Genomic DNA, 23,448 nt, shown 5'->3' on the forward strand with positions numbered 1-23,448 from the left:
TAATTATTCAGACCCTTTGCTATGTGGCAAAAAATTGAGCTCAAGTGGATCCTGTTTCCATTGATCATCCTTGAGATTTATCTACAACTTGATTGGAGTCCACCTGTTGTAAATTCAATTGATTGGACATGATTTGGAAAGGCACACACCTGTCTATATCAGGTCCCACAGTCCATGTCACAGCAAAAACCAAGCCATGAGGTCAAAGGAATTGTCCGTAGAGCTCCGAGACAGTATTGTGTCAAGGCAAAGATCTGGGGACGGGTACAAAACATTTCTGCAGCATTTAAGGTCCCCAAAAACACAGTGGCCTCTGTCATTCTTAAATTGAAGAAGTTTGGAACCACCAAGAGCTGGCCGCCAGGCCAAACTGAGCAATCGGGGTAGAAGGGCCTTGGTCAGAGAGGTGACAAAGAACCCTGATGCTCACTCTGTCAGAGCACCAGAGTTCCTCTGAGGAGATGGGAGAATCTTCCAGAACGACAACCATCTCTGCAGCATTCCACCTATCAGGTATTTTTGTTAGAGTGACCAAAGGACCCCACCTACCAGCAGGACAATGACCCTAAGCACACAGCCAAGACAACGCAGGCTTGGCTTCAGGACAAGTCTCTGGATGTCCTTGAGTGGCCCAGCCAGAGCCGGACTTGAACCCGATCGATCATCTCTGGAGAGACCTGAACATAGCTGTGCAGTGATGCTCCCCATCCAACGTGACAGAACTTGAGAGGATCTGTAGAGAAGAATTGGAGAAACTCCCAAAATACAGATGTGCCAAGCTAGTAGCGTCATACCCAAAAGACTCCAAGCTGTAATCACTGCCAAAGGTGCTTCAACAAAGTATTGAGTGAAGTGTCTGAATACTTATGTAAATGTGGTATTTCAGATTTTCATTTGAATGAGTGTGGCTTTGTTGTTAGTGCATCTAGTTTATTTTGAAGCTATTGTGTTGTTGTTTTGTATTCAAATGGTCCAGATGGTCCCACACACCAGTCCCACAGATGCCAGATTGCTGATGAAGGCTTCTCCTCACAGAACCTCTTTGTAAGAGCCATGGTTAATAATATAAGTGGATTAAGCTGCTCAGTTGTTATCCACTAGTCTTGGCTGTGAACTGTGAATAATGGCAGAGAATCCACTGGTCTTGGTCCAGCTAGGTCCAGACTAGCTGAGTTTGGGAAGTCTCTCACCCACACCAGCTTAACTCCTCAATTCCTCAAGCCTCAACTCCTGAACCATGCAACCACAGAGATCCTATTAAATGATAATTTTAGTGTTCTAATACAGTATGTAATTCTATGTGAGATCCCTAAGCCTTTATCCGGAAAGTCCCCAGGTTTAATGAGAATATGGTCAACAATGTGACCTTGACTATTAACAGATTAGCTGAGTTGTAGTTTTGCAATAGGCTAATCAAGCTAGTTCTTCAGGAATTGTTTGCTAGATATATTTTCTCAACAGAGAATGTAATCCTGAGAATGTAAAACCTTTAATTTACCAGTACAGTCCCCTCTCTCGTGAACTCTAACCCCTTTCTTTCTTTCTTTCTTTCTTTCTTTCTTTCTCGGAGGACCATGCCTCAGTACTACCTGGCCTGATGTCTCCTTGCTGTCCCCAGTCCACCTGGTCGTGCTGCTGCTCCAGTTTCAAATGTTCTGCCTGCGGCTATGGAACCCTGATCTGTTCACCGGACGTGCTACCTGTCCCTGACCTGCTGTTTTCAACTCTCTCGAGACAGCAAGAGCAGTAGAGATACTCTGATTGATCGGCTTTGAAAAGCCAACTGACATTTACTCCTGAGGTGCTGACCTGTTGCACCCTCTACAACCACTGTGATTATTATTATTTGACCCTGCTGGTCATCTATGAACATTTGAACATCTTGTCCATGTTCTGATATGATCTAACCTCGGCCACCCCTCATAGCCTGTTTCCTCTCTAGGTTTCTTCCTAGGTTCTGGCCTTTCTAGGGAGTTTTTCCTAGCCACCGTGCTTCTACACCTGCATTGCTTGCTATTTGGAGTTCTAGGCTGGGTTTCTGTACAGCACTTTGTGACATCAACTGATGTAAGAAGGGCTTTGATTGATTGATGGTTTTAAAAATATGTTCTATTTGACTCAACACATGATGTACGGCATTGTTGGCAGAATAGATGGGTGCAGTTCAATGCATGATTTATATAATTCACCAATACATTTCTTGGTAATCCCAAAAATATAGAGCCCCACAGTGGAGGTGTCAAAATACCCATTAAACCTAGCGGTCAAACAGGGAAATGGTTTCAATCGTATTTCTACCATTCAGTTTTCCCATAGGGAATTTTAAAAACACTTAAAATAAGGGCTGTGTTTCGTGTAGGCTTACCCTGGTGAGACGTTGTAATAACAATGTTTCCCCTTTCATTTTTGCGTTTGTGATTTTAGAACTACTTCATAAGGTCTGTGTTTGGTGTAGGCTTACCCTGGCATGACATTTGATAGCCTGTGTAATTCTCTCTCGGACAAGGTCAGTTTAATCAATATATTCGCCACAATTTACTCTCAAAAATGTGAAATTCTAATTAGCAACAGAAGATCTCAGCAAGACTACAAAATCCTGCAGGGAGCTCCTGCACGTCATCTCTAGCCGACACTGTCAACTTCCGTTCACCAGCGCAAACAGAGACCCGTGTCCTATCCATGAACTTCTTCCCCCTTTCTCTGTCTTAGCTAGCCACTGACTACACTTTAGTTATATAGTTAGCAGAGCAGTAGATAAAACATTTTTTTTAAACTTCGATAATCGTTTGTACAGTATGTGGACTTTGGTGTCTTTCAGACCTTATGTACATTTTCAAGGATGAACATAAGAGCATTTAAAGGGGAGAAGACCTCTATAAGTCTGGCCATGTGGAGAAGTGCATCTAAACCTAGTGGCAACCTACCAATTTGGTCAGGGCCAGCATGAGGGATGGAATTTATATTGTGTCGGAGAGTGTAGCTATTAAGTTAAGTTTGAGCATCTTAGCAATATAATGTGTTCTTTACTACTATCGACATTCTACAAAGAAAGAGCCACTTAATCAATTATAAAGTCATTCCCCAGATTACCCCAGATACCAGACTTAGACGAGTGATAACTCAGTTCTAGAATGTTCTAAACATCTATTGGCATTCAGAATTGACTTTGTTTAAACATCCAGCCTTTATTGTAGTTTCATGACCAGAGACAAATCTTTAAAGGCACAGTGTTTATTTACTTGGGGTGGAACATGCCTTCACACAGTCTTGATTTGTGGGATCCTTCCCACTATATGATTGATATGTCAAGTGATAAAATCCCCAAATATCAATGAAAAGTTTATGGAAAAACTGCACTTGTCCTCATTAAATATTCTTCAGCTGTAACGCCATCAATCAAATCAAACTTGATTTATATAGCTAATTTCTTACAACACACATATTTCAAGGTGTTCAAAGTCAAGCATAGAAAGGCACGTGGCACTTAACATCCGTCCTCTTGCTAGGTCTCCATAGGTAATAGGTGATTCTCTTTACCACATGTGAATCCCCCTGTAGAGTGCAGTGTAGCTATGCAGCTGTTTTTGCGATTCACGATATTGGCTGTACAGATGTGTAATGCGAGTGGAGGAAGCCAGCTGTGCCCGACCAGGTGCAGTCAGTGGAGGACCTGTACTCGGTCGAAGACTACAACCCTCTGACCCGAGAGCCCACAGAAGAGGATCTTCAGTGGCTAAGGAACAGTCTCCCGGGCAGGTTCAGTGGAATGACATGACTCCTTGAACCTGAGCCAGAACAACCACTATCTTCCTGTCATCACCGGACATTGTTAAAAAACAAGGGCACCTGGGGCATGCAGGAATCCTGGCTGGCATGGTGCTATCAGTCGAGCAACAGGAGGCTATACTGCAGGCAACTGTTGAACAGTGCATCAACCCCAACTGGCATACCGCGAGGAGAGCGAAGTTGACAGCCAGCAATTTTAGAGCAGTGTTTAGGGCCAAGTTCATTACTCCGTCGCTGCTAAAAAAGGATCCTCAGATCACAGTCGTTGGATGGGGGTGTTGTCTGTAAAGTCGGGCACCGATAATGAAGAGGAGGGCATCAAGGTATTCAAAATGGCTACAGGGATGGATTTGCTGGAGTCACGGCTTTGGGTTATGGGGTCCAGGGTGCCTCACCGGATGGTCTGTTGGGCACCACAGCAGTGGTGGAGGTCAAGTGTCCCTAAGGTGCAAGGGAACTTACCATTGACGAGGCAGTGAAGTCAAACTATTTCTATAACCAGGAGGAGGGAGGGTTTTACTGCCTCCGGGAAGACCATCCTTACTGGCACCAGGTCCAAGGGCAGCTCCAAATCATTGGAAGGGACTTTTACTTTTTCGTTATGTGGACCACCAAGGCCTCCATCCCCATCCAGCGTGACGACCTCTGGTAGACTCATATTGCTGGACTAGAGGAGGTTATCAAGGACCACATGCTCCCAAAGTTGGCACTGCAACAGTGAACCTCTGTAAATATTTTGTAACACACACACACGTATCCCATAATAGGTTATATTACATACAAGATTTCCTCAAAGCAGCCAACTAAAGTAATGTACTTAACATAAGTTAAATCACAAAAGCTGGTCTGAGTGCATCTTCTTACAGTTTTATTCAGTGGTACAACACAATTCACATTGCATTTTATCATGGGCCCAGTGGGAATTTATATATGTAATGTTTAAATTATTTCTTACCCCCCCTTGTTGTGTGGAGCTTCGTTTTCTGGTAAATGCAGGGCCATTTTTCTTTCCCAATGGAAAATTTGCAATAATGCAATGATTAAAGTAGTTAGCAGATGTTTCCTTTTAGCTCATTTTGCTGTTAGACCAGGTAATTTACAAATGTAACAGCACAGCATCATGTCACTCCTCCTCAAACTATCAATTAGCCAGGTCAATTTGTAGATGTAGCTACACAGTATGCTTGTTATCCAACTAACCAGCCAATTTAAGTGGAATGATTAACTGACAATATTTACATTTAACTGACAATATTTAAACTTAACTTTCATCAACCAAGCTAAGCAACATCTAAGCAAAAGGCTACCTGCTATCCCGACATCTGGCATCAACTCTCGTGCCTGGAACGTCAATGTTATCAATGAAATCCAAATAAGAAGTAAGTAGAGTTAGATAGGTCACACCCTACGAAAATAATCTGGACTGATTACCTAGAGATAGTACGTCTAAGGATGGGAGAGACATCACTTCCAGCAGATCTCCTTGCTGAGGGTGGCGTTGATCATGCAATGCTTCTTGTGGGGTGAGCTTGATGTGTGAATTGGATCCTTTTCCTGTTCTGCAAAGCATTCAAAATGTAATGAGTAACTTTGGGTGTCAGGGAAAATGTATGGAGTAAAAAGTACATTATTTTCTTTAGGAATGTAGTGAAGTAAAAGTTGTCAATAGTAAAGTAAAGTACAGATACCCCCAAAAAACGACTTATGTAGTACTTTAAAGCACTGTGGGTGAGTGACTGACTTTTTCCCCATCATATAGTTTTTTTGGTGGCTACACAGCCACAGATGCAGGTGTCATTTGGTTAGCCAGCAAGAAAATGTTAATCACTTTGCTAGCTAGATATGCTGAACGACTGTTATCCTGTTAGCATATCTCTTGCATATCCCTTGCGTTTGTAAATGTACTCTGTTACACGGAGCAGACTCAGACGAGGAGACTGGGATGAGGTAACCAAGGTATTTATTGAAAAGCAGGGGGAAAATGGGGTGCAGGCCAGGGAAAGATTGTGCGGTTTACAGGGAGACAGGTGCTGTGGCTGGAGCGAGGGGAGTTAGGGCTGGGTAAGCAGGTCCTGGTGAGGAATCCAAGGAAGCAGTAGAGTGGGGGGTCCAGGACAGGGTGGCGGGATTTGATGAAATGTGGGACTGGAGAAAAAGACCAGAGTCAAAGCGGACAGAACTGTAGCAGAGAGGAAAACAGCATCAGGCATGGGAAAACAGGCACAACACAAAAACAGGATCTATGCAGGAACAAACAGCTAAAACCACAGACTGACTGAGCAGAGGTTACGATCTGGCAGCGTGGAAGTGGCAGGGCTGAGTATTTGTAGAGGTCTTGATTATGGAACAGGTTGCAGCTGGTAGGGATCTGCTCTGCCTACAGCACACCTGTCTCCGCCCACACAATCACACATACATACAGAGAAAGAGGGAGCGGAACGAGGTGAGAGGTGCTGACAGATGGCTGTAGTTGCAGATGAAACGTGTGTAAAAATGTGCAAACCCCAGGTCACTCTGAGAGGGTTTATCTAATGTTCCTTTGTTAGATTTGAGCTCATCTTGCTCTGGCTAGCCTTAATCTTGTTGATGTGGATATAGGGAAAGATCGCCTACCTTTTTATGTTTGTTTGATCAATACGACTAAAATTTAAGAGGACTCCAATGGTATTTGCATAAATCTATTCAGGTGTATTTTCTGGCTTTTGCCAAATGCTTTCTAATGGTTTAAAGTTGCACTGTTGCAACTGCCTGTAAATACACAGTTCAGTTCACAGTGAATGATGGCAGGCCCTTGTGGCAAATGGCTTGTTTGCATAAAGGCCTATTATAGCTCTGATTGAATATGGCGCACCGGTCTGCATATACTCGGGTCTTGGAAGACTGATGTTTTTATTAGGTTTTATTTACTGCAGTGTCTATTTAAGTGATAATGCCAGAAGCCGGTGTTTTGATGATATATTGGCTCAGGTGCTGATAGGCCCAAGACGAAGTCGAGGGCCGGCAAACCATGCTAATATCTTCCAAACACCGGTTTTGAGGGCATTATCACTTTTATACAACTGGTTACCAACATATTCAAATAATGATTTACATATTTTAATTTAAAACATTTTTTTGATTAATTTAATCACACTTTCATATTTCCATAAGATATAGTCCCAGCACAAATGTAGGGCTGCTACCCAAGCCATCTGGTCGTTCGTTCTATCGGTTCGGTTGCCAGAGACGAGACCCAGTTGCTAAGTCTTTTTGTTCTGTATCTATGGACGCGTCACTAGAAAACATCTTAAACAAATGCAGCTACTTGGTTGTTATTCTGGCTGCACTGTTTGACGTGACTGTAAGTTAGCCGTAGTTGGCTAGCTAGTAAGGAAGGGATAATAATGTTGCCAGCCAGTATAGCAACAGAACATTTATGACATTTATTTGGATACATCCATAAGATTGAGCTAATGACTCACGTAGAAAAAGTGCTCTCTCGTCAGGACATTGTTGTTTCGAGGAGCTAGCCAACAACACAGCTAACACAATCACTTTAACCTGGTGCTAGAAAGACTGCAAACTAGCTGAAGTTGTACCTGTTTTCTGTTGATATTTCTTTGTATATATCCATAAAAATGATTCAGGGTTTCGACTGGCTGAGAAAAGCTGCCTGTCTGTCTGTCTGTCTGTCTCGTCCAGACTCGTTCTTACTATGCGACAGCTGGAGATCGAATTTGAATATTGAAACAGTGTTTCAAATGTCGACGAGACAGACAGCGAGGTTTATACAAATCTCCGCTGCTGAAAACTAAATGCTAGCCTAAAAGAAATTAGATAATGTCTAGATACTTTTTATATCTGAGATCGGCCGCTTTCCCACTCTATATTGCTGTAGAATTTTCACAAATACCTTAGTATATGTTATTCCCAAACCTTCTAAGAATTTATGAAAACGTGAACGTGACCATATCAAAGTGCTCACTTGTCAGAAAATTTTATAAAAAATAGTCATATTCGTCCTGGGGGTGTATATGAACAGATTTGAATCAGATTTCATGTTGCTAAAATACTGTCTGTTCCAGGTCCACTAAAGGCTTAGAGGCCTATCTGGAAACCTATCTGGCCTGAGAGTTTCTTTACAAATACACTGTGTCCTTATCTCTCCGTTTGGACTTAGGCAAAAAGTTATATTCAAACCATGATCGGTGATCACCCACTGAGAAATAGTTATATCCTAAGAATATATAGATAAAGTAAACATTCACAAAAACCTATTGCATTGCCATACGGTTTCCACTGCCTTTTCCAACACCCTGTACTATTCAACAGTAGTGGTGGTGACGAGCACATAGGATACTGCTCTCTCTAGTGGCAGATGGTATTCTCATTTCGCCACCCAGTGGAACTACCACACTCGTGGCGAAGAATTAATGATGTGCAATATGGAAAATATTTGTTTTATGAATAGCATCAAACCTGTATGGTATGCATTATTTTTCCCCAAACAACTGCTCACAGTCTTAAATACTCCATAACCATAACGAAATGAGTGACCGATTTTGTGTGAATCAGCATTCTACGTAGACCTAAGGTATTCGATGTAGCAACAAATTATTATATGGTTACAATATAACCCAGACAAAGGGACTTTACAACGACAATGACCCTGGACATTTGAGCTGGGACAAAAGCCTACTTTCCCATTAAACAAATTGAAATTATCTTGGCTGTTAGATAATGTAATTGTATGCAAGCCAAAGTATTTTATGCACCTAAGTATCTCTCTTCTTAAGTATGTCAATGTATGATTCTAATTAATGGGACAAAAATATGTAAAGATCAGAACATGTTGCTAAGACAAAACCCCTAAGTAAGCCAAAGGATCTGGATAAGAAGTTCCTATCGTCAGTGGTCAGATGTCAAAATACTGTTGACAGTGTGTGAATAATTTATAACATGTTTCATGTCCTCTTGATAAGGTTTAACCACTGTTTGGCCATATAATTCCATTATAGTTCATGGGAGTTGACACCTATGTCATGTGCACAGCAGAAATCTATCAGTTTTAGAGGATCATAAATGTCTCATTCATTTGATACCATCAATCTTGTTCGGATCAAAGGGGAGAACGTTCAACGTTGCTGCTCAAGCCAAGCTCTGGTTCACTCAGTTAGTGTGGATTCCAAGGCCAAGAGTTTACCTGCTGTGAACCTGGATGCACATGTTCAGATGGATGAGAGGGTTGCCAATAGGTTACTTTCCCACTCTCTCTGACTAATCCTATTCAAACATTTACATGCTGATGGAAAAAAAAAAGAAACTCTCTTCAAAGGAAGTTAATGTGTAAAGGACGTTTAATTACTCTCACACCACATGCACTATGAACGCAAGAGTGAACTGGCATTAAAAAAAAGGTCCTCTGTCCAGCCAGCACTGCAAACAGGACCCAACAATAGAGTAGAATAGAACACCTGGATGTCATTGCTGAGGTAGCCTTCCTGGGGAGATAATAGGGTACTAGGCAGTGACACGTTTGACAAAGTAACAGTGCTAGTGATATGTCCTAGAAAAAGCGATATATCTTTAACAACTTACATAGCACATTCAACAAAGTTTATGAGCATTCTGTGCCTTGGAGAAAGCATTCAATCACTCAACCCGCTCACGCTGATTCTCAGTCTCATCAGTGAATGGATGGTTATGAACCAGCCCACCAGTTTCCATGGTTATGAACCAGCCCACAAACCCATCCCCCATCCCCTCGTCTCTCTTTCTCTGATTGGAGGATTAGATGAGTGGGCCCTGGATGAGAATGAGGCTCCTATTCCCATCATCCCTTGCTCCATCCAGCTGTACTGAATCAGGCCTGGGTGTGAGCACAGTGAAGATCTCAGAAGAGAAGGCATGGCTACTGTATCCTCTCACCAGCCTCCACACCCCTTATATCAGAGTGAGTCCCCTCTCCTTGTACACTGTGTTGACTGGTTCTATGCAGCCACAGATGGACCCCTGGAGAGGGGCTTTTGCAGATAAAACGGATACATTTCTAGACTGAGAATGAATATACATCAGACAACCCCCTGACTCTGGTGTATTTAAAGAGATAGAGTAGTCATCCTCTCATATCTATAATTTATAGTATGCGTCCTATATAGTTAGACATTTATAAAACAAAGTATTGCCTTATTAATGAATTGTATAATATATTTCAATGTTCAATTGAAAACTATATTTTTTCATCAGCATGTTGTATTCCTCTCTTCATGTCTTTCACATATACAGTGCATTCAGAAAGTATTCAGACTCCGACTCAGACTCAGATTCAGACTTTTTACACATTTCGTTAAGTTAGAGCCTTATTCTAAAATTGATTAAATAAATACAAATCTTTATCAATCTACACAAAATACAACATCAAAATGTTTTTTTTTTGCAAATGTATACAAAAAAAATCTGAAATACATTATTTACAAAGGTATTTAGACCCTTTGATATGAGACTCAAATTTGTACTCAAACATGATTAATGTTTTAATGTTTCCATGAATCATCCTTGAGATGTTTCTTGAACTTGATTGGAGAACCCCTGTGGTAAATTCAATTGATAAAATCAAATCAAATTGTATTAGTCACATGTGCCGAATACAACAGGTAGACCTTACAGTGAAATGCTTACTTACGAGCCCCTAATCAATGCAGTTAAAAAATAAAATACAGATGAGGATGAGAGATAAAAGTAACAAGTAATTAAAGAGCAGCAGTAAAATAACAATAGCGAGACCATATACAGGGGGGTACCGTTACAGAGTCAATGTGCGGGGGGGGCACCGGTTAGTTGGGGTAGGATGTAGGTATTAAAGTGACTATGCATAGATGACAACAACAGTGGTGTAAAGAGGGTAGGTGGGGAGCAATGTAGAGCAATGTAAATAGCCTGGGTAGCCATCTGACTACATGTTCAGGAGTCTTATGGCTTGGGGGTAGAAGCTGTTTAGAAGCCTCTTGGACCTAGACTTGGCGCTCCTGTACCGCTTGCCGTGCGGTAGCAGAGAGAACAGTCTAGGACTAGGGTGGCTGGAGTCTTCGACAATTTTGAGGGCCTTCCTCTGACACCGCCTGGGATAGAGGTCCTGGATGGCAGCAAGCTTGGCCCCAGTGATGTACTGGTTAGTTCGCACTACCCTCTGTAGTGCCTTGCAGTCGGAGGCCGAGCAGTTGCCATACCAGGCAGTGATGGTGCAGCTGTAGAACCTTTTGAGGATCTAAGGACCAATGCCAAATCTTTTCAGTCTCCTGAGGGGGAATAGGTTTTGTCGTGCCCTTTTCACGACTGTCTTGGTATGCTTGGACCATGTTAGTTTGTTGTTGATGTGAGCACCAAGGATCTTGAAGCTCTCGACCTGCTCCACTGCAGCCCCATCGATGAGAATGGGGGCGTGCTCGGTCCTCTTTTTTCTGTAGTCTACAATCATCTCCTTTGTCTTGATGACTTTGAGGGAGAGGTTGTTGTCCTGGCACCACACTGTCAGGTCTCTGACCTCCTCCCTATAGGCTGTCTTGTCGTTGTCGGTGATCAGGCCTACCAATATTGTGTCATTGGCAAATGTAATGATGGTGTTGGAGTCATGCCTGGCCGTGCAGTCATGAATAAACAGGGAGTACAGGAGGGGACTGAGCACGCACCCCTGAGGGCCCCCGTGTTGAGGATCAGCGTGGCGGATGTGTTGTTACCGACCCTTACCACCTGGGGGCGGCCCGTCAGGAAGTCCAGGATCCAGTTGCAGAGGGAGGTGTTTAGTCCCAGGGTCCTTAGCTTAGTGATGAGCTATGAGGGCACTATGGTGTTGAACGCTGAGCTGTAGTCAATGAATAGCATTCTCACATAGGTGTTCCTTTTGTCCAGGTGGGAAACGGCAGTGTGGAGTGCAAAAGAGATTGCATCATCTGTGGATTTATTGGGGCGGTATGCAAATTGTAGTGGGTCTAGGGTTTCTGGGATGATGGTCTTGATGTGAGCCATGACCAGCCTTTCAAAGCACTTCATGGCTACAGACGTGAGTACTGGGGGTCAGTAGTCATTTAGGCAGGTTACCTTTAGTGGCCTTCAGCACAGGCACAATGGTGGTCTGCTTAAAACATGTTGGTATTACAGACTTGGAGGGGGAGAGGTTGAAAATGTCAGTGAAGACACTTGCTAGTTGGTCAGTGCATGCTCGCAGTACACATCCTGGTAATCCGTCTGGCCCTGTGGCCTTGTGAATGTTGACCTTTTTAAAGGTCTTACTCACATCGGCTGCGGAGAACGTAATCACACAGTCTTCCGGAACAGCTCGAGCTCTCATGCATGTTTCAGTGTTATTTCCCTAATAGCAAGCATAGAAGTAGTTTAGCTCTCTGTTGTGCTTCCCTTTTGTAATCTGTAATGGTTTGCAAAACATGCCACATACGATGAGAGTCAGAGCCGGTGCAGTACGATTCGATCTTAGTCCTGTATTGATGCTTTGCCTGTTTGATGGTTTGTCAGAGGGTATTGCGAGATTTCGAATAAGCTTCCGGGTTAGAGTCCCACTCCTTGAAAGCGGCAGCTCTCGCCTTTAGCTCAGGGCGGATGTTGCCTGTAATCCATGGCTGCTGGTTGGGGCGTGTATGTACTGTTACTGTGGGGACGACATCATCGACACACTTATTGATGAAGCCAATGACTGATGTGGTGTACTCCTCAATGCCATCGGAGGAATCTCGGAACATATTCCAGTCTGTGCTCGCAAAACAGTCCTGTAGCTTAGCATCTGCTTCATCTGACCACTTTTTTATTGATCTAGTCACTGGTGCTTCCTGCTTTAATTTTTGCTTGTAACAGGAATCAGGAGGATGAAATTTTACTCAGATTTGACCAATTGAGGGCGAGGGAGAGCTTTGTATGCATCTCTGTGTGTGGAGTATAGGTGGTCCAGAATTATTTTTCCTAAAACGGATTTAAGTTTCCCTGCATTAAAGTCCCCGGCTACTAGGAGCGCCACCTCTGGGTGAGCTTTTTCTTGTTTGCTTATTCAATGCAGTCTTAGTGCCAGCCTCTGACTGTGGTGGTATGTAAACCGCTACGAAGAAGGAAAAAGGAAAACTCTCTTGATAGGTAGTGTGGTCTACAGCTTATCATGAGATACTCAACCTCAGGCGAGCAATAGCTCGAGACTTCCTTAGATATTGTGCACCAGCTGTTATTTAGAAAAATACATAATCCGCCGCCCATTGTCTTACCAGGCGCCAGCTGTTCTATCTTGCCGGTACATCACATAGCCTGCCCACTGTATGTTGATATTGTCGTCATTCAGTTACGACTACGTTAAGCATAAGATGTTACCATTTTTTATGTCCCGTTGGTGGTTTAATCTTCCGCGTAACTCGTACATTTTATTCTCCAAGGATTGCACATTTGCTAGCAGAATGGAGGGAAGTGGGGGTTGGACTTGATTTAGAAAGGCACACACCTGTCTATATAAGGTCTCATGGTTGACAGCGCATGTTAGAGCACAAATCATGCCATGAGGTCAAAGGAATTGTCCATAAAGCTCTGAGACCGGATGGTGTCGAGGCACAGATCTGGGGTACCAAATCATTTCTGCCGCATTGATGGTCCCCAAGAAGACAGTGGACTCCATTATTCTTAAATGGAAGAAGTTTGGGGCCTCCCGGGTGTCGCAGTGGTCTAGGGCACTGCATCGCAGCACTAGCTGTGCCACCAGAGACCCTGGGTTCTTGCCCAGGCTCTGTTGCAGCCGGCCGCGACCGGGAGGTCCATGGGGCGACGCACAATTGGCCTAGCGTCGTCCAGGTTAGGGAGGGTTTGACCGGTAGGGATTGAACTCTTTGGCCTGAATGCCAAGCATCACGTCTGGAGGAAGCCTGGTACCATCCCTAAGGGGAAGCATGGGGTGGCAGCATCATGCTGTGGGGATGTTTTTCAGTGGCAAGGAATGAAGGTTCACCTTTCAACAGGACAACGACCCTACGCACACAGCCAAGACAATGCACGAGTGGCTCCAGGACAAGTCTCTGAATGTCCTTGAGTGGCCTTGATTTTGAACCCCATCTCTGGAGAGATCTGAAAATAGCTTAGCAGCAACGCTCTACATCCAACCTGACAGAGATTGAGAGGATGTGAAAAGAAGAATGGAAGAAACTCCCCAAATACAGGTGTGCCAAGCTTGTAGCGTCATACCCAAGAGGACTCAAGGCTGTAATCGCTGCCAAAGGTAGTACTGAGTAAAGGGTATGAATATTTATGTATATGTGATATTTCAGTTTTTTATTATACATTTTCAAACACTTCTAAAAACCTCCCTTTGCTTTGTCATTACTGATTGACGAGGGGGGGGGAGAAGCTATTTCATCCATTTTAGAATAAGGCTATAACGTAACAAAATGTGGGAAAAGTGAAGGGGTCTGAATACTTTCCGAATGCACTGTATAGGTTTTTCAAGAGGTATTTTTTTTGTCTGGAATGAATGGTATACAAACGGATGTTGAGCAGTATTGTGTTGCACATGAAACAATAACAATATACACATTTCAGTAATTTAGTACTATTACTCTACTGAAGCCTGTTACACGGTTGGACAGGGGTCTGTTGAATGCAACGTCTTCAGCCCACCAACAATGGTGCCATTCACTATGAAATACAGCCAAACAAGGCAAAAACCTAGATGAAGTGAATAACTGATTAGTGAAAAATACCTCTTTAGTTTGCATGTAAGCTATTCCATTATAAAAGGCTATATAATATCATTCTATACACAAATATTATTTCATACATGTAGTTTATTATGTTTACACAGCTTCTACTTCATATTGATGATCCAGACCTTTTGGAGGGTATGTTTCAACTTAACTGGTCAAACAGTGATAAGTTATGGTGTATGCCAAGACCTGTCACAAATCAATTCACACACATCTCACAAGACCTCACTGGTCAACGTTTGACTTAATTCATCTGGATATAATGTCAAGGGCCATTGTACAATTTTTCCCTCATGGCATAATAGTGGAAAGACCAGACGACACATAGTCTTGTGATCCCACACTAGAGTCATACCATATCATAATGGGATTTCACACGGGATTTAAAGCTAGGGCATTCTTTAATATTGGGTCCACAGATATGACATCACTGCAGGTCACGAGACAGGAACTATTAGCTAGTCACAGATCGATTTCTGTACCATAACACTGAGCACAATGGGACTTCATATAGCAGATTTGGAGTGATGTGCTCCATGGCTTAATTGGCTAAGTCTTAGTCAATGACATAGCTAGAAACCAGGAACACAACTCATCATCTAGTAGTTCATTAATGAGGACTAATATGCAATGCAGAAGTAAAAAAGAATGTGTGAACACGTATTTCCCTTAAAAGGCAAACCTTACTAAACCCTAGGCCTCTGGGAAACAGGACATTCAGTCAAATGCAAAAAAAAAACTAGTTCTAAAAAAACATGTACATTTCCATATTTGACACATGATGACAGATATATTAATGTATGCAATACATAATAAACTGAGAACAGGGATCAGTAATCTGGTGTCAAGTCAATAGTGAATGAACCCCTATCTTATTGCTGTGTTGTAAGACAATCACCAAACCAGGTCACTGTGTCAACTAGAACTGCTGCATGTTAACAGTTTGTGACCCTTCTGCTTTAGTTTCCATTTGTGACCCTTCTGTTTCCGTTTGTGACCCAACTTCTTCAGTTTCAGTTTGAAAACTAACCAGATCCCAGGTTAGGTCTGAATATTAACAGATAGATAAGCCACACCAGCCAGTAAACGATTGACTTTTGTTACCCTATTGCCCTGAACAAAATTAGATTGCCAAGGGAGGCCTTGCTTCCACTTTATGGACAACCCAAAAGGAGACAGTGGCCCCACCTCCCCACGCTGTCCAGCCTATAGCAATGGTCAGTGTCAGGACAAGGGTTGCCCTTATCGCTATACTCATCCAACATAGATTTGAGACAACACCCTTTTTGTCATTCTACTCCGGGGTAGCAAGAGAGGTGTGTGTATGACACTACCAGAGAGACAGGAGAGACAGGATAAGAGAAAGTAGAGAGAGAGCATGTGACACTCACATGTTGGCTGTGAGGGAGAACATTGATAGCGGTGACTATTTGTAGGTGTACCTGTAGGTTACATGTTCCTGACTACAAAACTTTGACACAAAATTTGCATTCCTCTTTGGGTTGGCAGAACGAAGTGTGGGTGAGTTATTGTTTTGCCTCAGCCTGAACATTGGTAGAATAACAAGTAGCCTGCGTTTGTAACCTATGTCTTCCATTTCATGCATTTCATGCGTTTTAAGACAGGTAAACGTAGAGCTTCTAGAGGAGGGTCTAAAAATGATTTTGACCTAAAATTGCCATTACTATTTGAGTACCGTTATTAATACATGAGGGGTGGGTGTTGACTTTGGTACAGGAAAAAGAAGCAAGGAATCAAAGCCCATCAGACAGCTGTAATGAGGTTATGATGGGACACAACGATAAGATTTAATCTTCTGTTTACTGCTACCGTTAAGGGTTATCATCCCACCGAGCATAACGTCTGTTGCATGTCGGTGCAACCTATGTTCATTGAAATGACGTGTAAACAACATTGATTCACTCAGTGTGTGCCCAGTGGGACAGTTATCTACTGCATAGTTTAGGGCTTCTGAAGACATGATAAGACATGATGAGCTCTATGCTGAATGTCTGGATCACTCATTCATCTCAATCTAGAGATTTTCAGACTGTCCACAGTGGGAAATGTAGGAATTTCTTTCTACTGATTAGAGGCATGCTTTCTATCATTAGAGGCATGCTTTGATGCTTGATATTTCCGGTTAGGTCACATTTAAGATATATTGGCGTTTTAGATGGTTTGTCAATACATTGTCTGCGTTTGTCTTTGAATTAAGGGGCAACCTGAGATGGGTTGCCTAAGACACCTATATATTTCCCCTGTGGTCCTTGAGTAAGTGTTGCCACGGTTATCACCATTCAGGTAAGACCCAGATGCAGACAACGTCGAAGTAACAACACTTTATTAATCGAACAGGGACAAGCAAAAAGCAGGTCAAGGGCGGGCAGAGGTCGGTAATCTAGATTGGTGGTGCAACGGTACAGGACGGCAGGCAAGCTCAGGCTCAGGGCAGGCAAAATGGTCAACACCGGGAAAACTAGGAAACAGGCCAAATAGAGAGACAGGAGCAGAGGGAAAACCACTGGTAGGCTTGACGAAACAAAACGAGCTGGCAACAGACAAACAGAGAACACAGGTATAAATACACAGGAGATAATGGGGAAGATGGGCGACACCTGGAGGGGGGTGGACACAATCACAAAGACAGGTGAAACAGATCAGGGTGTGACAACGATGCTGAATGTCTCTGTGTAACATTGAACTTGATGTGGGAGCACATTAACAGCAAGCAGGAAGTTTATTTGACGATAGCCTAACTAATCTCTCACAGATCCCGACATGTTTATTGCTTTTCAATGTTTTCATTTTCACTAAATCACTCCTTGACTGAACCTCTGTTACAGTTTCAATGATACAATAAACTATGCATCAAAGTTTAACGAGACAACTATGAGTATTGCAACACCCCTTGAATGCAAATGCTAGTTGGGAAGGTGTTTAATCATTGTTTCCTTCGGGGAGGACACACTATCTAATGATCAATGAGTGTCATGATGAGTGCCGATTCTCTGTCTGATTCATTCCAGGAGCACAGCTAAGCACCCCACCCCCACCCCCACAACCCACCCCTTTCAGAGGCCATGGAGGAAGCCAAGGTCACTGAAGTTCCCCACCTGGAGCGGAGGGTCCGGCAGCGGAAAGAGCCCATGACCGTTCTGAAGACCAAGCTGAGCCGTAGCCTGTCCTGCTCTGTGCCCAGGGTCAAGAACACCTTGACTGGGTTCTTCCCTGTGGTGCTCTGGCTTCCCAAGTACAAACTGAAAGAGTATATCTGGGGTGATCTCATGTCAGGCCTCATCATCGGCATCATCCTGGTGCCCCAGGCCATCGCCTACTGCCTGCTGGCCGGAGTGGACCCTATCTATGGCCTCTACACCTCCTTCTTCGCCAACATCATCTACTTCTTCATGGGGACCTCCAGGCACGTGTCTGTGGGCATCTTCAGTCTTATGAGCCTCATGGTGGGCCAGGTTGTGGACAGAGAGGTGTATATGGCAGGGTTCGAGCTGGATGATACCAAAGCAGCCACGGTAGATGGATTCTTAAACGTAACAGAAGACTCAGACAGCTTAGCCGTCAACCTGACAATAGGGGCCTTCGGCATGGAGTGTGGGAAAGAATGTTATGCCATCAGCATCGCAGCAGCCTTGACGTTTTTGGCTGGGATTTACCAGGTACAGTTTCAACTACTCTGATTGATTCAGCACTCTCATAACTGCTTTCAACATGTAGTGGAACAGATGTAAATCAGTTAGACTTGATTACTCATGTCCTAAACATCATAAATTACCTCACATCAAAGATGACTGTGCTGAATATTGACCTTTTAGATTAGATTAGCTATCTGATAAACATGGTTACCTCCTTTCAGGTATTGATGGCTGTGTTCAGACTGGGCTTTGTCTCCGTCTACCTCTCTGCTCCCATGCTGGACGGCTTCGCCACAGGCGCATCGTTCACCATCCTCACCGTCCAAGCCAAGTACCTACTGGGGCTCAAGATCCCTCGCCACCAGGGCTACGGCACTGTGGTGGTCACCTGGATCAATATCTTCAGTAACATCCAGAACACCAACTACTGTGACCTCATCACCAGCGTCATCTGCATCTCTGTCCTGGTGTTGGGGAAGGAGCTCCAAGATCGCTACAAGGATCGTCTGAAGATCCCTCTGCCCACAGAGCTGGTAGTGGTGGCGGGCGCTACACTGGTGTCCCACTTTGCAGACTTCCACGGACGGTACGACTCCAGTGTCTCTGGTGCTATCCCCACAGGCTTCATCCCCCCTAAGGTGCCCAGTTTTGGTCTGATGCCCCGGGTGGCCTTCGATGCCATCCCACTGGCTGTGATCAGCTTTGCCTTCACGGTTTCCCTCTCTGAGATGTTTGCCAAGAAGAACGGCTACACCGTCCGGCCCAACCAGGAGATGTTGGCCATTGGTTTCTGTAACATTATCCCTTCCTTCTTCCACTGTTTCACCACCAGTGCTGCCCTGGCTAAAACTATGGTGAAAGACTCCACGGGCTGCCAGACTCAGGTCTCCAGCATTGTAAGTGCCTTTGTCGTTCTCCTGGTCCTGCTCTTCTTCGCCCCCTTCTTTTATTCCCTCCAGAAGTGCGTCCTGGCCTGTATCATCATCGTCAGCCTGAGGGGAGCTCTCCGTAAGTTCAGAGACGTGCCCAGTAAGTGGCGCGTCAGTAAGATGGACGCTGTCGTCTGGATGGTGACTATGAGTGCCTCAGCACTGATCAGTGTGGAGATGGGGCTGGTGGTTGGGGTGGTTTTCTCTATCCTCTGTATCATCGTCCAGACCCAGAAGCCCAAGGTTTCGCTGCTAGGACAGGTCCATGACACTGTCTACTACGAGGATTTGGAGGAGTATGAAAACCTCATGTCCCTCCCTAAAGTGAAGATCTTCCGCTTCCAGGCCCCGCTCTACTATGCAAACAAGGACTTCTTCCTGAAGTCGCTGTACAAGGCCGTGGGCGTGGAACCCTTCCTGGAGATGACCAGGAGGATGGAAGCAGAGAAAAAATCTGAAAAAATGGCAGCGAAGGAAGTCGGGAGAGACGACAAGACTAATGGAGAGGTGAATGTAGGGCTGGTATCCAGAGAACTTGACTTCCACACTATCATCTTAGACTGCTCTGCCATGCCCTTCGTAGACTCCACAGGGATGCAAACCTTCAAAGGGATCATTAAAGACTATAAGGAGGTGGGTGTCACAGTGCTGCTAGCAAGCTGTAATACAACAGTCATAGATTCTCTCAGACAAGGCTCTTTCTTCGGGAAGGCTGACAAAGACATGGAACGCTTGTCATTCTATACTGTACACACTGCAGTTCAATTTGCCAATGACAGGGCAACATCTGCATTTATTGGTGACACATTGGTGTAGACCAGAGCCGTATATTTCCAAATAAATGGATATGTAAATAAATGGCTCTGGTCAGGGATGGACTGGCCTTCTGGCAATTCTGGAAAATGCCAGATAGGCTGGACATTTTTTCTGTTGGGTGGCTTGGTCAAAATTGACACACACACACACACACAAAATGTTTTTATATCAAAATAAAACAATTAAAAAGGTGACATTGCCGGCGGTCCATGGGCCTGGTAGCCCTTCACACTCACAGCCCCTGTCATCCCCTTGAAAATGGCAGATTTGGTCACTCATAAGCATCTAAATATGAATGCAGTGGCTGTATATAGTACATTACTGTAATGTACTATATATGATGTCAGAAAAAGCTCTTTACTTTACAGCCCTGTGTGCGATTCAACTGACAGTCATTCTAAACATGTGTACCACGCACAATAAAAAAAATGCCCCCAAACCCTCCTGCTAATTGGGCTAGTAGTTAAGCAACATTTTTGTGGTCTGAGTGAGGGGACACTGTAAATTGAGAGGAGTCAATGTGTTCTGACAGATGACACTTGGAGGATTATAATAAACACTGCTTTGATGTCATACAAGCAAACCACACACCCATAAGTCCAAATGTGCACTTCACATTTCCATATTTGAAAACTGATGTAATTTACCGTATCAACAATCATGATAGCTATATTTGATGTACAGTTACACGAATGACAAGCGTCATACCATGGGTTGTCCTGAACAGAATGTGTGTCATATTGTGAAGAAAATTTGCTGCGGAACACACACTTGAAGGACTCCATTCCATGCGCACAAAAATGACAATATGTTTGTCTGAAGTGCCTTGTGAAAGCCTAACACTGTAAGATCCTATTTTATAACTAGTCATGTTGGCAATAGAATAAGCTTTCAAATGATGTCCACCTGACCCAGATTGTGATTTATAATGGAACGTTTTTTTTTGACGTAATTGTGTGATGGTGGGGACGCAGGGCTGTGTTCCAAACAAAAGACTGTAGGTGTGCTTGCTTCAGTTCCTCAACGGCAAAGCTAGGAGATCTAAAAAAAAACACCTTTAAGTTGAAGGCTCTTTCCTTGTGTCATAAAAGTGCATTGAAATGACTTAGGTACTGTGCACAGTTCGGAGAGGTGTGTGTCCACTTGAAGACACCAGTTAGACCTCTCACTCAAGCCCTTGTAATAATGTTTGCACCTACCCCAAAATTGCAGTGAATATTCTTATCTTATGAGTGTATTCGTCATCAACAAATGCAGCGAAAAGTACAGTAAATGTTAAACGCAGATGAAATCAACAGCGTAATGTTTGGATTTGTTTGGTCTTATGTCAGGTGAACTGTTGTGTTCTCACCTTTGGTCTGATCATTTCCTTCAATTTATACCATGGTCATGCATATACTTTTAATATTTCTTCTGTTAGAAACTATCCATATAGGTGTAAAGGGCTAAAGATGTACCAAGCAGAAATCTCGCCGACATTTCCTGGTTGCTAAAATTCTAATACTGTAGTTCACCTAATTTCAGTGTGTGACAAAATAAGCAAGTCTAGTGTAGAGAATCATTGTACAATCTGTGAAACATATTTTCCATAAGCAAAAATATTGTATTTTCAGCTGTTTGAAGCTGGTGTATAACACCGAAAGTAAAAGACACAAAAACTAAATTTAAGACTGGGAAGCATAGAAATGGCACTCATAGAACAGATCTACTGCTTCTTAGACTTGCTTTCAAGAAGAATGACAAATCTATAAATCACATTTCTCAATCAAATTTGCCTTTGGTTGTTCTGTGGGCAAGGGCCGGCCCGGCTTTTCTGATCGGCTGAGCTGAGGTCACGCAAACTCACCTTCAAGGTCAAAAGTGGCATCAGCAAAGAGACCTTCCCCGACTCTGTCATAAGTTATACAGCCAAGATCATGGATTGTAAAAAACGGAAAGGTGTTTATAAACGTAGCAAGAGCATGTTGTACATTGTCACCTCAAAGATCCTATTATGTTGGCGGCTAAACCTATGATTTGGTCAAACAGTAAAGTGTATTATCCTCATGATTCCTGTAATTTTGTATTTATCCGTTATTTTACCAGGTAAGTTGACTGAGAACACGTTCTCATTTGCAGCAACGACCTGGGGAATAGTTACAGGGGAGTGGAGGGGGATGAATGAGCCAATTGAAAACGGGATTATTAGGTGACCGTGATGGTTTGAGGGCCAGATTGGGAATTTAGCTAGGACACTGGGGTTAACACCCCTACTCTTATGATAAGTGCCAGGGGATCTTTAATGACCTCAGAGAGTCATGACACCCATTTAACATCCCATTTGAAAGACAGCACCCTACACAGGGCAGTGTCCCCAATCACTGCCCTGGGGCATTGGGATATTGTTTTAGACCAGAAGAAAGTGAGCCTCCTACTGGCCCTCCAACACCACATCCAGCAGCATCTGGTCTCCCATCATCCAGGAACTGACCAGGACCAACCCTGCTTAGCTTCAGAAGCAAGCCAGCAGTGGTACGCAAGGTGGTATGCTGCTGGCAATGAAAGTGTCTGCCATGTGCCTGTGCCCTCGCTGGTGTCTGCCTCCGTGATGAGCACTCTCTTCTCCCCCATGCGCTCGAGTGAGAAAAAAACAGCTTCGGAAGCTTCGTGCCGTTCGCCCTCTTCTTCCTGTCGAAGGGAGGAAGGTCTCAGGTTTCTGTAGGTATACTTTGATTTTAAACAACCAACATGTACACGTTCATGAGAGACTCAGCTTTCGATGGTGGGGTCAACCATTCGGACGCTACAGACAGAAGTTGGCACATCGGTGGCACCGACTTCAGATTATTTTCGGGGATGTCTCCTGGTCGGACAAACACCGCTGTAACTCTGCCACCTCCCACCACAGATGCGAAAGACCAACACAGGTGGATTGAGACGCAGCCCATGCAAAAACACATCATCTCCAGCTTAGACAGAAGGATTTTCTTTATCATGCTAATAGGGTGGGGAGGGGGGTTAATGTTATTTGAATAATAAAACTAGCATGCTTTTGTACAGTGATGAATGTGTCAGTGATAATGTTATCTGCTGGTTGTTTTATAGGGGATTTATGATTGACCATCTAACTACTAATCAAGGGGGAATCAATCTATTTTATGTTTCATTTTGAGTTTGACCAGGACAGATTCACCATAATATATTGATGGTGACTTCACCAGTTATTTTGTAACACACAAACTCCAGTGTCTATTCCAACAAGGTGTTGGTATCTAAACATTTATAATAGAAGTTGATGTTTCAGATGAACTTTTAAAGTTTGGAATCTTATCAAATTATTCTTAAAATCGTATTTTATATTACTTTGTAGAGTTGTTGACGGTTGAATGTTTTTATATACTGTGCATCTTAGTTATCAATAGAAACAACGCTTTTGTATAAAGTATAAGTAAATTCATGGTTTAATAAACTACTACAATACTAGCTATGTGTAATTTAAATGACTAATGATTTTGAGACTATGAAGTTATATTGAATGCTGGTCCTTTTCAGTTGCCAATTCACTTG

At 43.4% G+C, this 23,448-nt stretch overlaps 1 protein-coding gene across 2 annotated transcripts; it reads left to right on the forward strand.

The window, feature by feature from the left end:
• The first annotated feature begins 5,020 nt into the window (after positions 1-5,020).
• LOC118387755 (sulfate transporter-like) lies at positions 5,021-23,364 on the forward strand. 2 transcript variants are annotated; one of them, XM_052525828.1, is made up of 3 exons: positions 5,021-5,165; positions 17,534-18,181; positions 18,379-23,364. In XM_052525828.1, the coding sequence occupies exons 2-3, from the start codon at positions 17,588-17,590 to the stop codon at positions 19,900-19,902; spliced, it is 2,118 nt and encodes a 705-aa protein (XP_052381788.1). In that variant the 5' UTR covers positions 5,021-5,165; positions 17,534-17,587; the 3' UTR covers positions 19,903-23,364. The 2 variants fall into 2 exon arrangements, with proteins under 2 accessions (XP_052381788.1, XP_035632329.1); XM_035776436.2 differs by lacking the exon at positions 5,021-5,165 and adding an exon at positions 15,793-16,025.
• The last annotated feature ends 84 nt before the right edge of the window (positions 23,365-23,448 follow it).

Source organism: Oncorhynchus keta, chromosome 9 (genome assembly GCF_023373465.1).
Source record: "Oncorhynchus keta strain PuntledgeMale-10-30-2019 chromosome 9, Oket_V2, whole genome shotgun sequence".
In the NCBI taxonomy this organism is placed as follows: Eukaryota; Metazoa; Chordata; class Actinopteri; order Salmoniformes; family Salmonidae; genus Oncorhynchus; species Oncorhynchus keta.

What these genes read in the sequence shown, in the direction of transcription:
- LOC118387755 (XM_052525828.1), top strand. Translation starts at nt 17,588, where the DNA reads ATGGAGGAAGCCAAGGTCACTGAAGTTCCCCACCTGGAGCGGAGGGTC. An exon ending in TTTTGGCTGGGATTTACCAG is followed by an intron (nt 18,182 to 18,378) that starts GTACAGTTTCAA and finishes ACCTCCTTTCAG; the next exon opens with GTATTGATGGCTGTGTTCAG.